Source organism: Globicephala melas, chromosome 15 (genome assembly GCF_963455315.2).
Source record: "Globicephala melas chromosome 15, mGloMel1.2, whole genome shotgun sequence".
NCBI classification, from domain to species: domain Eukaryota; kingdom Metazoa; phylum Chordata; class Mammalia; order Artiodactyla; family Delphinidae; genus Globicephala; species Globicephala melas.
Genome location: NC_083328.1, coordinates 81,277,260 through 81,291,647, shown reverse-complemented (window position 1 = coordinate 81,291,647; position 14,388 = coordinate 81,277,260). Strand labels below are relative to the sequence as shown.

Here is a 14,388-nt window from a genome sequence, read left to right as displayed (position 1 = left end):
CACGTGGGAAATGTCTTCTGAACAGGAAGGGAGATGGGAGAGGTTGCAGCCTGAAAAGGTGGTGAGAGCCTCCGCCCCCAGCCGCCCCATCTCCTGCCGTCCCTTCACCTGAGTGTCTTCAGAGCTTCCCCAACTGAGGAACTCCTTCCCTGGGATGGGACTGCAGGCACCCAAGCTGGAGAGAAAGCAAGGAGGGACCAGAGGAACTGATTGCATTCTTGGAGAAACAGGCCAGCCCACTGAGGCAGGAGTGTCACAGGCACCATTCCTGCCCCCGTGACCACCCCTGCTCACCCCCAGCCCTCCCGGAGTCCCCGAGTGTCAGGAGACTTTCCTTCCAAACTAAGGACATGAGAATAAATTCCTCCAAGTTATGATATTGGGATGACTATATCTCTTTGTTCCTTAATCACTCAGGCTTCCAGGCGCTGTATTAACAAGATGCCCAGAACCTCCTTCTCGGGTCCTCCCGCACCTTGAAGGGTCTTCAACCCACAGGTGGGTGCGAGGCCTGTTCCCCACTAAACTTCACTGCAGTCATGGTGTCTTACCACCACATGGGGTCGCTGTTGAAGATGGCTCTCCAAGAGTCCTGTGGACGCTCATTGCCCGAGCTGGTTGGACCCTGGCCTGGGTCTTGGAGGTCCGCCACACTTGGGACTCGAGCTTACAGCTCTTGTGGGTCACTCTTAAACACTCAGATTAGAATGGGGAGTCACCTCCCCATCCTGTGTCCTGTGTCAGCACCTCACTGACTGTACAGAAGCCTCCTGGGGGGACCAGATGGTAGCATTGCCCCTATTTTGACAGAGAAGAAACTGGAGCCCCCAAAGAGTAATTTTTCCAAAGTCACCTGGCCAGTGAGTATCCAATTCAAGCTGAAATCCAGTCTCCGGACCCCCGTCCTGTGCTCTCAGCACCTTTGCATTCAGAGGCTGCCAGTGAAACTCCTACTTCTTGGCCCATAAGCCTCTGCAGGATGTGACCCCCGCCTTCCTTCCTGGCTTCCTCTCACTTCCTCACCCAGATTCAGAATCCTTTCCCACCTGCCCTAGCACCTGTCTTCCTCTCCCTACAGCTCTCCCAGAGATCTTCCAGGAAGGCCCCTCATCATTCAAGCCTCTGCTCACTGTCACCTCCTCCCACAAGCTGTTGTCACCTTCCCTCTCGGGCGTCCCCATCGCGCTCCTTCTCAACAATGGTACTTGCCATGATCAGACGTCACCCTGTCCTGTCCGCTCTACCTTCAGAATATACCTCGAATCCCAGCCACCTCCTCTCCTCCGCTGTCCTCATGGTCAAAACTACGTCCTCCTCCAAACTCAGCACCGTTGACATTTGGGGCCGGGCCCTTCCCTGTTGTGGAGCCGGCCGCCCCGGGCTGTGTGGCAGCTTCCCTGGCCTCTTCCCCCTAGATTCCAGGAGCAATTCCCTCCCCAGCTGTGACAACCGAAAATGCCTCCAGACATTGCCCGACGGCCCCCCAGTGGAAAACCGCTGCTCTAGACTATGGCAAAACCCGTCTCCCAGATCCTAGAAATGGATCTGGTCCACCCGCATGACGGCAGGGGTAGTGGCGGCGAGGGCCCGCCAGGAAGCCGGAGGAGGCCCCATCCCAGGCCTCGCGGCCTGAGCATCCCCCGCACACGCCCCCTGCCCCACAGGCTCCTGGGGTTCTTGGGAAGCCGCGTGGAAACCCCTCTGTAGAGCCGGAAGCAGCCTCAGGCCCAACCACGCCCAGCCGGGGAAGGCAGGCCGGGGTCTAATTATAGAAGGCAGGCTGTGAGAGGTCGTCTCTGGGAAGAGGAAGTGGCGCTCTGATTAACCCCCGGGTTGGTTCACCCCACATTGAGACAGTCCCCACGGGGAGAGGAAGTGTGGTGAAATGAATTCAGCCTCGGGGCCGGGGCAGCACGGACAAGCCAGGCAGCTCTGGCTCGTGGCCGCGGGGATGGCGGGGAACCGGCTCTGTGGCCCAGGGGCCAGGTCCGCCGAGGAAGCCTTCAACTCGCAGGACCCTGGTTTTAAAAGAAAAGGGTCTGGCGCTTCCCTGGTGGCGCAGTGGTTGAGAGTCCGCCTGCCGATGCAGGGACGCAGGTTCGTGCCCCGGTCTGGGAAGATCCCACATGCCGTGGAGCGGCTGGGCCCGTGAGCCATGGCCGCTGAGCCTGCGCGTCCGGAGCCTGTGCTCCGCAACGGGAGAGGCCGCAACAGTGAGAGGCCCGCGTACCGTAAAAAAAAAAAAAGAAAAAGAAAAAAAAAAAAAGGAAAGAAAGGGGTCTGGAGCAGATTCAATCTTCAAAGTGGGTCTTCTGTTTCAGGGCATGGGCTCCCGAGTCAGGCGCTCTCTGAGCCTCAGTGCCTCCATCTGCAGAATGGGGTTGACGGGAACCGCGCCCTTCACAGAGCCTTTGGAGGATGTGCTGAGGTGGTCTGTGCTGCCGGCCAGCCAGGGCCTGGCACAGGACGGGGGCTCGGTTAGGTGTTCCACGTTGTCAGAACATCAACACGGTTAGTGGGCTCCAGTCAAAATGAAAATGCGGGCCCCTCGTGCAAAAGTTACTAAGAATTTCAAGACGGAGACAGCAGAGCATTAAGCCTGGCGTGGGGCCCTTCTGAGCCCTGTGTGGCTGCCAGGGCTGCAGATGCATGAGCTGGGGCAGATGCAGGGGTCGGGGAGGGGGTGGGGAACGGCTCCTTAAAAGGAGGGCACCTCAACGTGTATTTGATTGGAACACACAAAATCAGAGCTCTGCACGCTGTAGGAGACTGTTCACGAGCAAGCTGCTTAAACGGTGCACACAGAGCAATACGGAAAATTGACCATCACCATAAACATGTAGGTAGAAACCTGGGCATGAGGCTGCAGCTCTCGCTCCCACTGAGGTTGGCTGTGGGGGGAGGGTGATGGGGGTTACAGCAAAGCTGAGCTGTATCTGTAACATTTTATTTCTTTAAAAGAAAAAGGATTAGAGACAAATGTGACAAAATCTTCATGTCTCATTGTGTCATGTTTAATTCTGGGTAGTGGTAGTAGGGGCTTATTATTCTCTGAATATTTTCATTTTTAAAAGGTAGATTTCACCACTTTAAAAAGCTTGAAAGCATTGGGTGAGGAAAGAGCTGCCTTTGGCTGAGGTCCTGGGAGTAAGGTGTCTGGGAGACACACAAGTGTTGAGCACCTGCTACATGCCTGGTCCAGGAATGGGTTCTAGGGAAATAAAAATGAGCATTTTCCTTCCAGGAACCCAGAGGTCAACACGGGGGGCCGGCCTGTCCTGTGTGGGGACCCACATGAAGTGATCCCCAACCCCAGCATGGGGCTGCCACTTGGCTATTTTCGCAGGAAAGCAGGATCCGGGGCGTTTTTTCCCAGGATGCCAGGAGCCTTGCGGGAGTCAGCTGGCAGGCACCAAGGGCTGTGTGTTGGGGTAGCAGGGGCGGAGGGAAGGTGGAACAGAGGGACATCAATAGGCATGGTCATGGGTGCAGGGGAGCGCCCGGGGCTGCCCCAAACGCTGCTGAAACCATTAAATGAACAACAGGAGAGTCACAAATTGTCAGCAGCCTCTGCTGGTGAGCCTCAGGGTCTGCAGCCTTGGGCATGGAAGTACCTCAGCTGGAACTAGAGCCTGCTCTGGGGCATCAGCAGCCTCTTTGTCAGTAATGGGCAGAGGACTAGACACCAGCCCCCCCCCCGCCCCCGCAGCCCAGGGCTTTATCCCGAAGGGGCCTTGACTGGGGTCTCCTCGGGGTCAGGAGCACAGGCAGTTCCTCTGTCCCAGGGCTGCTCTCTGGTCATTTCTGTCTCCTTTGTTTGCTTTAACTTTTTAATTTTGAAATAATTTTAGACTTAGAGAAAAGGTGCAAAGATAGTCCCCACGTCCCCTTCACCTTGCTTCCCCTAATATTAATCTCTTACATAATAGTACAATGATCCAAACCAAGAAATTCACTTTGATGCAGCACCATTAACTAAACCGCGGACGTGATTCGCATTTTCCCCCAGTGTCCTTTCTCTGTCCCGTGTCCTGCATTGAATTTAGTCATCTCGTCTCCTGCAGGCCCAGGGATGGTCCTCGCTCTTTCCTTGTCCTTCCTGATCTTGCTGGATTTGCAGAGCATCAGGTGTTTTGTAGATCGTACTTCAATTTGGGTTTCTCTGATGTCCTCTCATGTTTTCAAATGAGACAAAATTCATGTTCCATAAAATGCAACCCTGTAAAGCGTACAATTATGTGGCTTTTCATATACATAGAGTTGTGCAACCGTCACCACAATCTAATTCCAGAACCTTCCCATCACCCCAGAAGGAAGCCCAGGGCCCCCATATCCCTTTTTGTCCACCGCACAGTACTTTCTCTTGTCCCCTCCCTCTTGCCCCGGCTCCATTTCTCTCCAGGACGCTGGTCCTGTTTCCTTTCGGTTTCTCTTTGTGTCTCTGCCTCTGAGTTGCTCTGTCTCTCTCTCACATTCGTTTCTATTTCTGTGTTTCTCTCCATCAGTCTCTCCCTGTCTGTCTCTCCATCTGACTCTCTCCCTCTATTTTCTCCCTTCTCTACATCAGTCTCTCCCTGTCTCTCTCTCCATCTGACTCTCTCCCTCTATCTTCTCCCTTCTCTCCATCAGTCTCTCCCTGTCTCTCTCTCCATCTGACTCTCTCCCTCTATCTTCTCCCTTCTCTCCATCAGTCTCTCCCTGTCTCTCTCTCCATCTGACTCTCTCCCTCTATCTTCTCCCTTCTCTCCATCAGTCTCTCCCTGTCTCTCTCTCCATCTGACTCTCTCCCTCTATCTTCTCCCTTCTCTCCATCAGTCTCTCCCTGTCTCTCTCTCCATCTGACTCTCTCCCTCTATCTTCTCCCTTCTCTCCATCAGTCTCTCCCTCTCTCTCTCTCCATCTGACTCTCTCCCTCTATCTTCTCCCTTCTCTCCATCAGTCTCTCCCTGTCTCTCTCTCCATCTGACTCTCTCCCTCTATCTTCTCCCTTCTCTCCATCAGTCTCTCCCTGTCTCTCTCTCCATCTGACTCTCTCCCTCTATCTTCTCCCTTCTCTCCATCAGTCTCTCCCTGTCTCTCTCTCCATCTGACTCTCTCCCTCTATCTTCTCCCTTCTCTCCATCAGTCTCTCCCTGTCTCTCTCTCCATCTGACTCTCTCCTCTATTTTCTCCCTTCTCTCCATCAGTCTCTCCCTGTCTCTCTCTCCATCTGACTCTCTCCCTCTATCTTCTCCCTTCTCTCCATCAGTCTCTCCCTGTCTCTCTCTCCATCTGACTCTCTCCTCTATTTTCTCCCTTCTCTCCATCAGTCTCTCCCTGTCTCTCTCTCCATCTGACTCTCTCCTCTATCTTCTCCCTTCTCTCCATCAGTCTCTCCCTGTCTCTCTCTCCATCTGACTCTCTCCCTCTATCTTCTCCCTTCTCTACATCAGTCTCTCCCTGTCTCTCTCTCCATCTGACTCTCTCCCTCTATCTTCTCCCTTCTCTCCATCAGCTTCTCCCTGTCTCTCTCTCCATCTGACTCTCTCCCTCTATCTTCTCCCTTCTCTCCATCAGTCTCTCCCTGTCTCTCTCTCCATCTGACTCTCTCCCTCTATCTTCTCCCTTCTCTCCATCAGTCTCTCCCTGTCTCTCTCTCCATCTGACTCTCTCCTCTATTTTCTCCCTTCTCTCCATCAGCTTCTCCCTGTCTGTCTCTCCATCTGACTCTCTCCCTCTATCTTCTCCCTTCTCTCCATCAGTCTCTCCCTGTCTCTCTCTCCATCTGACTCTCTCCATCTTCTCCCTTCTCTCCATCAGTCTCTCCCTGTCTCTCTCTCCATCTGACTCTCTCCCTCTATCTTCTCCCTTCTCTCCATCAGTCTCTCCCTGTCTCTCTCTCCATCTGACTCTCTCCTCTATTTTCTCCCTTCTCTCCATCAGCTTCTCCCTGTCTCTCTCTCCATCTGACTCTCTCCCTCTATCTTCTCCCTTCTCTCCATCAGTCTCTCCCTGTCTCTCTCTCCATCTGACTCTCTCCCTCTATCTTCTCCCTTCTCTCCATCAGCTTCTCCCTGTCTCTCTCTCCATCTGACTCTCTCCCTCTATCTTCTCCCTTCTCTCCATCAGTCTCTCCCTGTCTCTCTCTCCATCTGACTCTCTCCCTCTATCTTCTCCCTTCTCTCCATCAGTCTCTCCCTGTCTCTCTCTCCATCTGACTCTCTCCTCTATTTTCTCCCTTCTCTCCATCAGCTTCTCCCTGTCTCTCTCTCCATCTGACTCTCTCCCTCTATCTTCTCCCTTCTCTCCATCAGTCTCTCCCTGTCTCTCTCTCCATCTGACTCTCTCCCTCTATCTTCTCCCTTCTCTCCATCAGTCTCTCCCTGTCTCTCTCTCCATCTGACTCTCTCCTCTATTTTCTCCCTTCTCTCCATCAGCTTCTCCCTGTCTCTCTCTCCATCTGACTCTCTCCCTCTATCTTCTCCCTTCTCTCCATCAGTCTCTCCCTGTCTCTCTCTCCATCTGACTCTCTCCCTCTATCTTCTCCCTTCTCTCCATCAGTCTCTCCCTGTCTCTCTCTCCATCTGACTCTCTCCTCTATTTTCTCCCTTCTCTCCATCAGCTTCTCCCTGTCTCTCTCTCCATCTGACTCTCTCCCTCTATTTTCTCCCTTCTCTCCATCAGCTTCTCCCTGTCTCTCTCTCCATCTGACTCTCTCCCTCTATCTTCTCCCTTCTCTCCATCAGTCTCTCCCTGTCTCTCTCTCCATCTGACTCTCTCCCTCTATCTTCTCCCTTCTCTCCATCAGTCTCTCCCTGTCTCTCTCTCCATCTGACTCTCTCCTCTATTTTCTCCCTTCTCTCCATCAGCTTCTCCCTGTCTCTCTCTCCATCTGACTCTCTCCCTCTATCTTCTCCCTTCTCTCCATCAGTCTCTCCCTGTCTCTCTCTCCATCTGACTCTCTCCCTCTATCTTCTCCCTTCTCTCCATCAGTCTCTCCCTGTCTCTCTCTCCATCTGACTCTCTCCCTCTATCTTCTCCCTTCTCGTTCTGTTTTGCTCTAGGTAGTGTGTGCATTTTTCTCCCTCTTTCATTCTAAAGGAGACACCGGCAAAACCCCAGAGGAATGATAAGGCATCCACAGAGCTCTGGAGACAGACGGGGTGAGGATAGCAAATATCTAAGGGCTGCAGCTAGACAGGGACCTCTCTGAGGAGGTGACGAAGCAGCCAGCCCTGGAAGAGCTGCTGGGAGAGGGCCAGGCAGGAGGGCAGCAGGAGCAAAGGCCCTGGGGCAGGACAGAACACCAGGGCCGAGCTAGGGAGAGGCAGGGGACAGAGACAGGGGCCTCCCTGTGCCCAGGCTCGCTTAGAGGGAGCCCTGAATTCCTCCCCAGGTCAGGCCCCCAGGATCTGGGGCAGGAGCCCCAGCCAGCCCGGGGCGAGGCTTGTGGAGGATAAGTCATGGCTGAACCTCTGAGAACTTTCCAGAACCAAGCCGCACACTCAGCCCTGGGGACCCTGAGCTGGGTACAACCCACCTCTTCCTTGAAAGGAACCTGCAGCAGAAAAGCACAACCCAGGCTCAGAAAGAGTCTGTGTGTTGATTTATTCCATTATTTATTCCAGAAACACTGATTAAGTGCCTGCTGTATACCAGGACCACAAACAGGCATGGGCAGCGCCCTGACCTCACGGGCTCAGAGTCTAGAAAGAGAAGCAGCCCACCTACTCACCCCGACCATGCTGGGGAGAAAGGCTAAAGCTCAGATGACCATTTATTCATCCAGCAGCTATGAGGGCCCACTGCATATGGTGGACAAACACAGATGACCCTCAAGGGGATGGCCCCTGTTCACAGCACAGCTTCTAGAGCAGAATGGCATGGATTCAAGTCCCAGCTCTGCCGGCTATTAGCTGAGCAGCCTTGGGCAAGTTGCTCACCCTCTCTGAGCCTCAGTCTCCTCCTCTGTAGAGTGGGCTGCTGTGAGAGCTACAGGCCAGAATGTCACATGCTGAGCCCCCCTACCCTCCCCGCCCCACCTCCGACATTCAGAGACAGGACACGAGCTCAGTTTGTCAGCCATAATTGTTCTTCCCAGCTGGTGGGAGGGCTGGCTGGTCAGGAGGATCCCAGGCCTGCTGGGGACCGGGGACCGGGCATGCTCCCCCAGGGGTGCAGTCTAGGCAGCAGGGGGAGGGAGCAGAATGTGCAGCAGCTGGATGGTGGCTTGTGTCCTTAAGTCACCGAGGGCAGCACCAGGCAGGCTGGCCAGGGCCCAATAGCCTGACCCAGCCTCATTTGTGATGCAAATGGCTGGCAGAGGCTTCGGGTCAGAGCACAGGGTCCCCAGCCAGGGCCCCAAGCTTTTATTCTGAGCAGAGCCGGGCGTGGGGCGGGGGGGGGGCGGGGGGTTGGGGGGGAGGCAGAGTGGAGCCTCCCCAGACAGCCTCGGGGGACCTCTCTGGGTGGGGTAGGGGTGAGCAGGGACCCCAAGGCCAGGAAATGCATTCCTGGAGGCTGATTGGGGTGGAATGGGGTATAAGGGCTGGGCCACCCCCTGTTTGGCCGGTAGAGTGAGTGGGAATGCCTTCGGCTGGCAGGGCTCCGTCCTGCAGGACCCGGAGGTCCTCTTCGGGCTTTCTCCCGGGATCCTGCAGAAACCAGGGCCCCGCATGTCACACCCTGTCACTTCCAAGCTGGCCCCCACTGGATCTCCAGCCCCTCAGGGGTCCCTGGCAATGCTGTGGCCACACACACCTTCCCTCCTTCCCTGGCTCTTGGCCACACTTGGCTTTTTCACAGGCTGCTCCCTCTGCCTGGAATGTCTTTCCCTTCGTCAATGCCAGTCTTTTTTTCAATCTCTGGCCCTTACTCTGTACATGTAACTATATACTCTTTTTCTTAAAGACAGTGCCCCAAATTGTATAAACTTCAGGCCCCATGAAACCTGGGTCTGTCCCCAGTGGTAGGAAAACATCCCCTGACACCATCCTTCCTGGTCCCCGAAGAGTTAAGTAGGTCACATCCCCTGTTAGGTCATTCATTCATTCAACAAATATTTACTGAGAAGCTACTGTGTATCAGGCACTTTTCTAGGCACCTCGGATAGAGCAGTGAACAAGGCAAACAAGAATGCCTGCCGTTATGGACTGACAGTCCACCAGGGGTACAGGTAATAGACAGATGAATAAGCAATAATAAGTGATACATAAAGTAAACGTAGGTTTGAGGCGTGATAAGAGCTACAGAGAAAAATGAACAGGCAAGAGAGAGGGAGCACGGTGAGTAGGGGGCTATGAGTTTGAATGCAACAAGGTAAGAAGTGAGCCGTGTGGATACCTGGAAGATGAGTGGTCCAGGCAAAGGGAAGAGCATGTGCAAAGGCCCTGAGGCAGAGGAACACCTGGGAGGGCTTGGCACTTCACTGTAGTATTTATCAGACTGAAATTAAATAATTATTCCAATGATGACTTACGAATTTTTTGTCTTCCTCACTAGGACTTTGTATCTGGTAGTTGTTCAATAAGTACAATAAGGAGACAGAATGTATTTATTTCTTTGGAAGGAGGGGGTTGGTGCTGGTGGAGTTGTAATGAAGCCCCCACCCCAGGGCACTAGGTCGGCTCACAGGGTGGAGCTCTGCAGGCACCTGCAAGGCAGGGACCCGGGCCTGGCACCGGGCAGCCTTTTCCAGGGACGAGGGGGCAGCAGGCATGGTGAGGACAAAGCAGGAAAAGAAAAACAGGAAGACCCCACGATGATCTCCAAGCTTGGTTTGGGGCATATGTGATCCCTCTTCAGATGCCCCAGAAAGAACAGTGACCCCATTTCAGGGGTCAAGTTCTAGCCAGGCCACTGAGTTTGGGACATGAACTTTAAAAGCGTGGCCCTGAATAGTTACCTCCTCTGGTGTGACCTCCCGGCAGTGCCGTGTGAGGGCTGAGAAGGAGCCTGCAGGTGAAATCCCGGCACACAGCAGGTGTGCACGCACCGGACAACGGCAGGTGCACCAGCAACTCTGCTCAAGGTGATTCGTTCTACCTCTGCCTGAATGAGCAAAAGGCTGGAAGCGACTTCCACCTCCATCCCGGGGGGCGGGCAGTAGAGCACGCCCACTCACACGTGGAATACTAGGCAGCCGACAACCAGGCGATAGCAAGCTCAGTGTGGGCTCAGCGGGGAATCTTCAAGATGTATTTAAGGGAAAGGAAAAAGCGCCTCACAGAGCGGATGGCGCGTGCTGACTTGGAAACAGACACACAGAAGCATAAAATACAATGTGTTGAAACTGGAGGCCCTTGATGCCTGGAGGGAAGAGAACCGGGTGGGGGATGGGAGGGACTTTCCCATCCCACAAACCGCCCCCCTCGCCCCACAATTCCCAGTCGATACACTGGTGAATGGAAGCTGTGCAATTATCCTGAATAAAAATGCCACCGCTCTTAGGAGCAGGAACGTGACTACTGGCATCTGGAGGTGGGAGAAACTACCAGGCAGGGGGCAAAGGGGGTGGGGATGCTGGGCACACCCCCTGGGGCTGGACCTGTCTGTTCCCCTTTCTCACTAAGTCAACCACCCGAGGAACAATAGTGCTTCCCCTCCTCTTAGAGGAAGGGCGGGTGGAGACAGCCTGCAGGGCCAGGGCGGCAGGTGGAAACCTCAGTGAGGTGCCAAACGCTATTCTGAGAGGCCGGCGGAAGCAGGGGCGGAAGTCTGTGCTGGCGATGGTCTCTGGCTCCGTCACTGCACAGGCGGAGGTGCTGGGGGAGGGGAGGGGTGCCCCGGGGAGGGGAGGAAGATGTCACGGGGTGCTCCCACCCCCCCCCGGAAGCTGCTAGTCCAAAGCCAAGCCAGTTTCTGTTTTATAGGACTTGGGGGTAGGTTAATGCATTTCATCCCCACCCAGTGACCGCTACACTCTGCCAGCCTCAACCGCCTTCCCCCGACCACACTCTTGCCCTCCTGGCCTCCCCGCAGTTCCTCAACCTGGCCCAGCGCACCCGACCTCAGGACGTTTGCACAGGCTGTGACCGTCTCTGGAACGCTCTGCCGTCTTGCCCCCTTCCATGACTTCTCTCCAGTGACTTTTTTTTTTTTATAAATGTATTTATTTATTTATTTTTGGCTGTGTTGGGTCTTCGTTGCAGTGCGCGGGCTTCTCATTGTGGTGGCTTTTCTTGTTGCAGAGCACGGGCTCTAGGCGTGCAGGCTTCAGTAGTTGTGGCACATGGGCTCAGTAGTTGTGGCTTGCAGGCTCTAGAGCTCAGGCTCAGTAGTTGTGGCGCACGGGCTTAGTTGCTCTGCAGCATGTGGGATCTTCCCGGGCCAGGGCTCGAACCCATGTCCCTTGCAGTGGCAGGCAGATTCTTAACCACTGTGCCAACAGGGAAGCCCTCCAGTGACTTTTGCTGGACCCGCCTCTCACCTGGACTCTCCCGGTTCTTCTCCATTACCTCACCTGCTTGTTTCCTTCACAAATTTGTGAGGCAGTGATTTTTTTTTTTTTTTTTTGCTTATGCCCTTGTCAGGGCAGTAGCCACACCCACTTTTTTTTTTTTTACTGTTGCACCTCCAGTGCCTAGCAGAGAGAATAAGCTTGGACATTTGTAGAAGGAACAAAATAAGAATGTTTGGGGCACAATGTGCTGTCACTTGGGGGAAAACATTCAGTGGTTCTGAGGCTAGTCAAAGGGAGAGCCAGAATCTAACCGACGTGGGGGATTTTAGAGCAGAAACTTAGACTGCCCTTCAAGATAAAGGAGGTTGATTTTGTGACGGGCTTGGCTAAGGTTAGGGACCAGCGGGAAGGAGACACATTTTCTTTCCAATGGAATAACCCAGAGGTTGGGGGCCAGGGGCCATGGACTCTGAGCATGAAACCAACATAGGCTGAGAAATAAAGAGAACTTGGATCCTTATACAGTGCTTGAGCTGCTGGATCCAGCCATTCCTGAAGTCAGAAATTCAGCTGCATAATCCAGTCATGTCCAGCTAACCGTTCTCCAGAAGGAGGGTGAATCATTCAGGATTCTTTTCTTTGCAAATGACAGAAAGCCCAAGTCAGGCTGCTGTGGTGGGTGGGATAACGCCCCTCCCTCCAAGACATTTGTGTCCTAATCCCGGGAAATTGTGACTATATGAAGTTTGAATATATTGTTACATGGCAAAAGGGACTTTGCAGGTGTGATTAAGGTTATAGATCTTAAAAGAGGGAGAGTAGGGCTTCCCTGGTGGCACAGTGGTTAAGAATCCACCTGCCAATGCAGGCGACACAGGTTCGAGCCCTGGTCTGGGAAGATCCCACATGCCGCGGAGCAACTAAGCCCGTGCGCCACAACTACTGAGCCTGTGCGCCTAGAGCCTGTGCTCTGCAACAAGGGAAGCCACCACAATGAGAAGCCCGCGCACCGCAAAGAAGAGTAACCCCCGCTCACCGCAACTAGAGAAAAACCTACGCCCGGCAACGAAGACCCAATGCAGCCAAACGTAAAAAAAAAAAAAAGAGGGAGCATATCCTGGGTTATCCAGGTGGGGTCAACCTAATCACATAAGTCATTAAAAGCAGAGAACTTTCTCTAGCAGGAGGCAGAGAGGAGCAGCAGAAGAGGAAGTTGGAGAGATTTGAACACTAGGAGGGACTTGACCCACCGTGGCTGAAGGGAGCCATGGGGAAAACACGAGAAGGATGTGGGCAGCCTCTAGAAGAAAAGACCTACCCCTGCTGTCAGCTAGCAGGAAATGAGGACCACAGTCCCACAGCCACAAGGAACTGAATTCAGCCAGCAAACTGAATGAGGCTGGAAGAGGATTCTTCCCCAGAGCCCCCAGTAAGGATCACAGCTCTGCAGGCACCCTGACTTCTGCCACCCCAAGCTGAAGGCCAAGCTGGGTCATGCTGTATCTGGAGTTCTGACCCACAAAAGTAGGACATAATCATCTATTATGTGTTGCCTTAAGCCACTAAGTTTGTGACGATTTGATAGAAAACGAATACACTGGTTTAATGAAAAAAGAGAATTGACAGGCTCTCTCAGCCTGACTTCAGGAATGGCTGGATCCAGCAGTTTAAACACTGTCCTCGGGATTTAATTTCTCTGCTGCCTCCTAAGCTGGTTCATGCTCAGGCTCCATGGGTCACCCTGGCAGCTCCAGGCTCCCATCCCCCAGGTTAAATCCACAGGCAAGGGGGCCTGCCTCTCCCAGCTGTCCCATCATAAGTCTCGCTGACTCTCATTGCCTGTAGCTGGACCATGTGCCTACCCCCGAGTCAGTCACTGAGGCCAGTGGCATGCGACATTCTTTCTGGCCAGGTCTGGGTCACATGCCCATCTCAACGGGGTCAGGGGTGGAGCCACCTGAGCCTCGGGGACAGATGTAGGGAACGGCTGGTTCCCAGGGGGACACTCGGGCACAGTTAGAGGGCAGAGCGCCACAGAAGCCGCCACACAAGGGGGCTTGAGCTCGCACAGAGAATTTGCCTGTTTTACTTTCTGGAGATGAGCACCACGCAGGGTGGCCTGGGCCGAGGAACCCCAAGCCGCCCCAGCGAATGTGACTCAGAACCTCTGGACAACTCCCACCCCCAGGGCCCGGTTTCCAAACTCACAGGCTAAACAACAGGGAAGCCTTGCGTTCCTCAGAACCATGCTCAACTGGGACACAGAGTAAACAAACCGATATTTATACCATGGCCCCGCGGGGTGGCCACTTGGCTCTGAGGCAAATATGGTCAAAACTGAATCATGCAGCCCTCAGAAGAGACCGAGCCTATCCCCAGAGGAGCCCACGGGAGGCGTCCACCTCCCACACTCCCGCGGGCATCCCTGATCCTTCCCAGAAGACTTGGGTGGGGAGGGAGGTGTACGGCTGCTCACTTCTGCTAATCCTTCACACCCAGACCAGGCGATCCCTCCTTTCCCCGGGCCTGGACTCTGCTGGCCCTTCCCAGGTCAGGTCCTGGCTGGGTCCAGAGCCCACAGGCAGGGTACCCACGCCCCCATGCATCCTCTCCTGAAGATGCACTCCCCACTGCCTCAGATGGCCTCTCCTCAACTCAGAAGATCATTTAATTTATTTAGCATTCACATGGCCAGCACGTATTAGAAGCCCCCTTCTACGTGCCCGGCGTTGGGCGCAGAGGCTGCGTACCAGCATGGATGTCTCTGGCCTGCTCCTGCCCCTCCCAGCTTACAGTCCAGGATGGGAGACAGATATTAAATGAGCAAATAAAATGCACTGAGAAGTACCAACCCTGATAAGTTCTCCAGAGGAGGCAGGCAAGCAGAGTGCAGAGTGGGAAGATGGCAAGGAGTCGGCCAAGGATGGGCACTGCGTGAACATCTGCGGGAAGGGCACAGGCAGCAGGAACAGCTCGTGCAAAGGTCCTGTGATCACCAGCTAATTTCC

The 14,388-nt window shown here is 54.2% G+C and overlaps 1 protein-coding gene across 2 annotated transcripts in view; it reads right to left on the bottom strand.

Annotated features, from left to right (window-relative positions):
- LOC115844438 (RNA-binding protein 38) overlaps nt 1–14,388 on the bottom strand; it is a 94,847-nt gene that overhangs the window by 54,453 nt on the left and 26,006 nt on the right. The window contains exon 4 of one of the 2 annotated variants that reach the window (XM_060284789.2): nt 3,831–4,219. The exons of the other annotated variant lie outside the window; for it this stretch is intronic. Coding sequence (XP_060140772.1) covers nt 4,198–4,219 — 22 coding nt within the window. The 3' untranslated portion in view covers nt 3,831–4,197. Of the gene's footprint in view, nt 1–3,830; nt 4,220–14,388 lie in introns of those variants that run through there. 2 annotated transcript variants of the gene reach the window in all.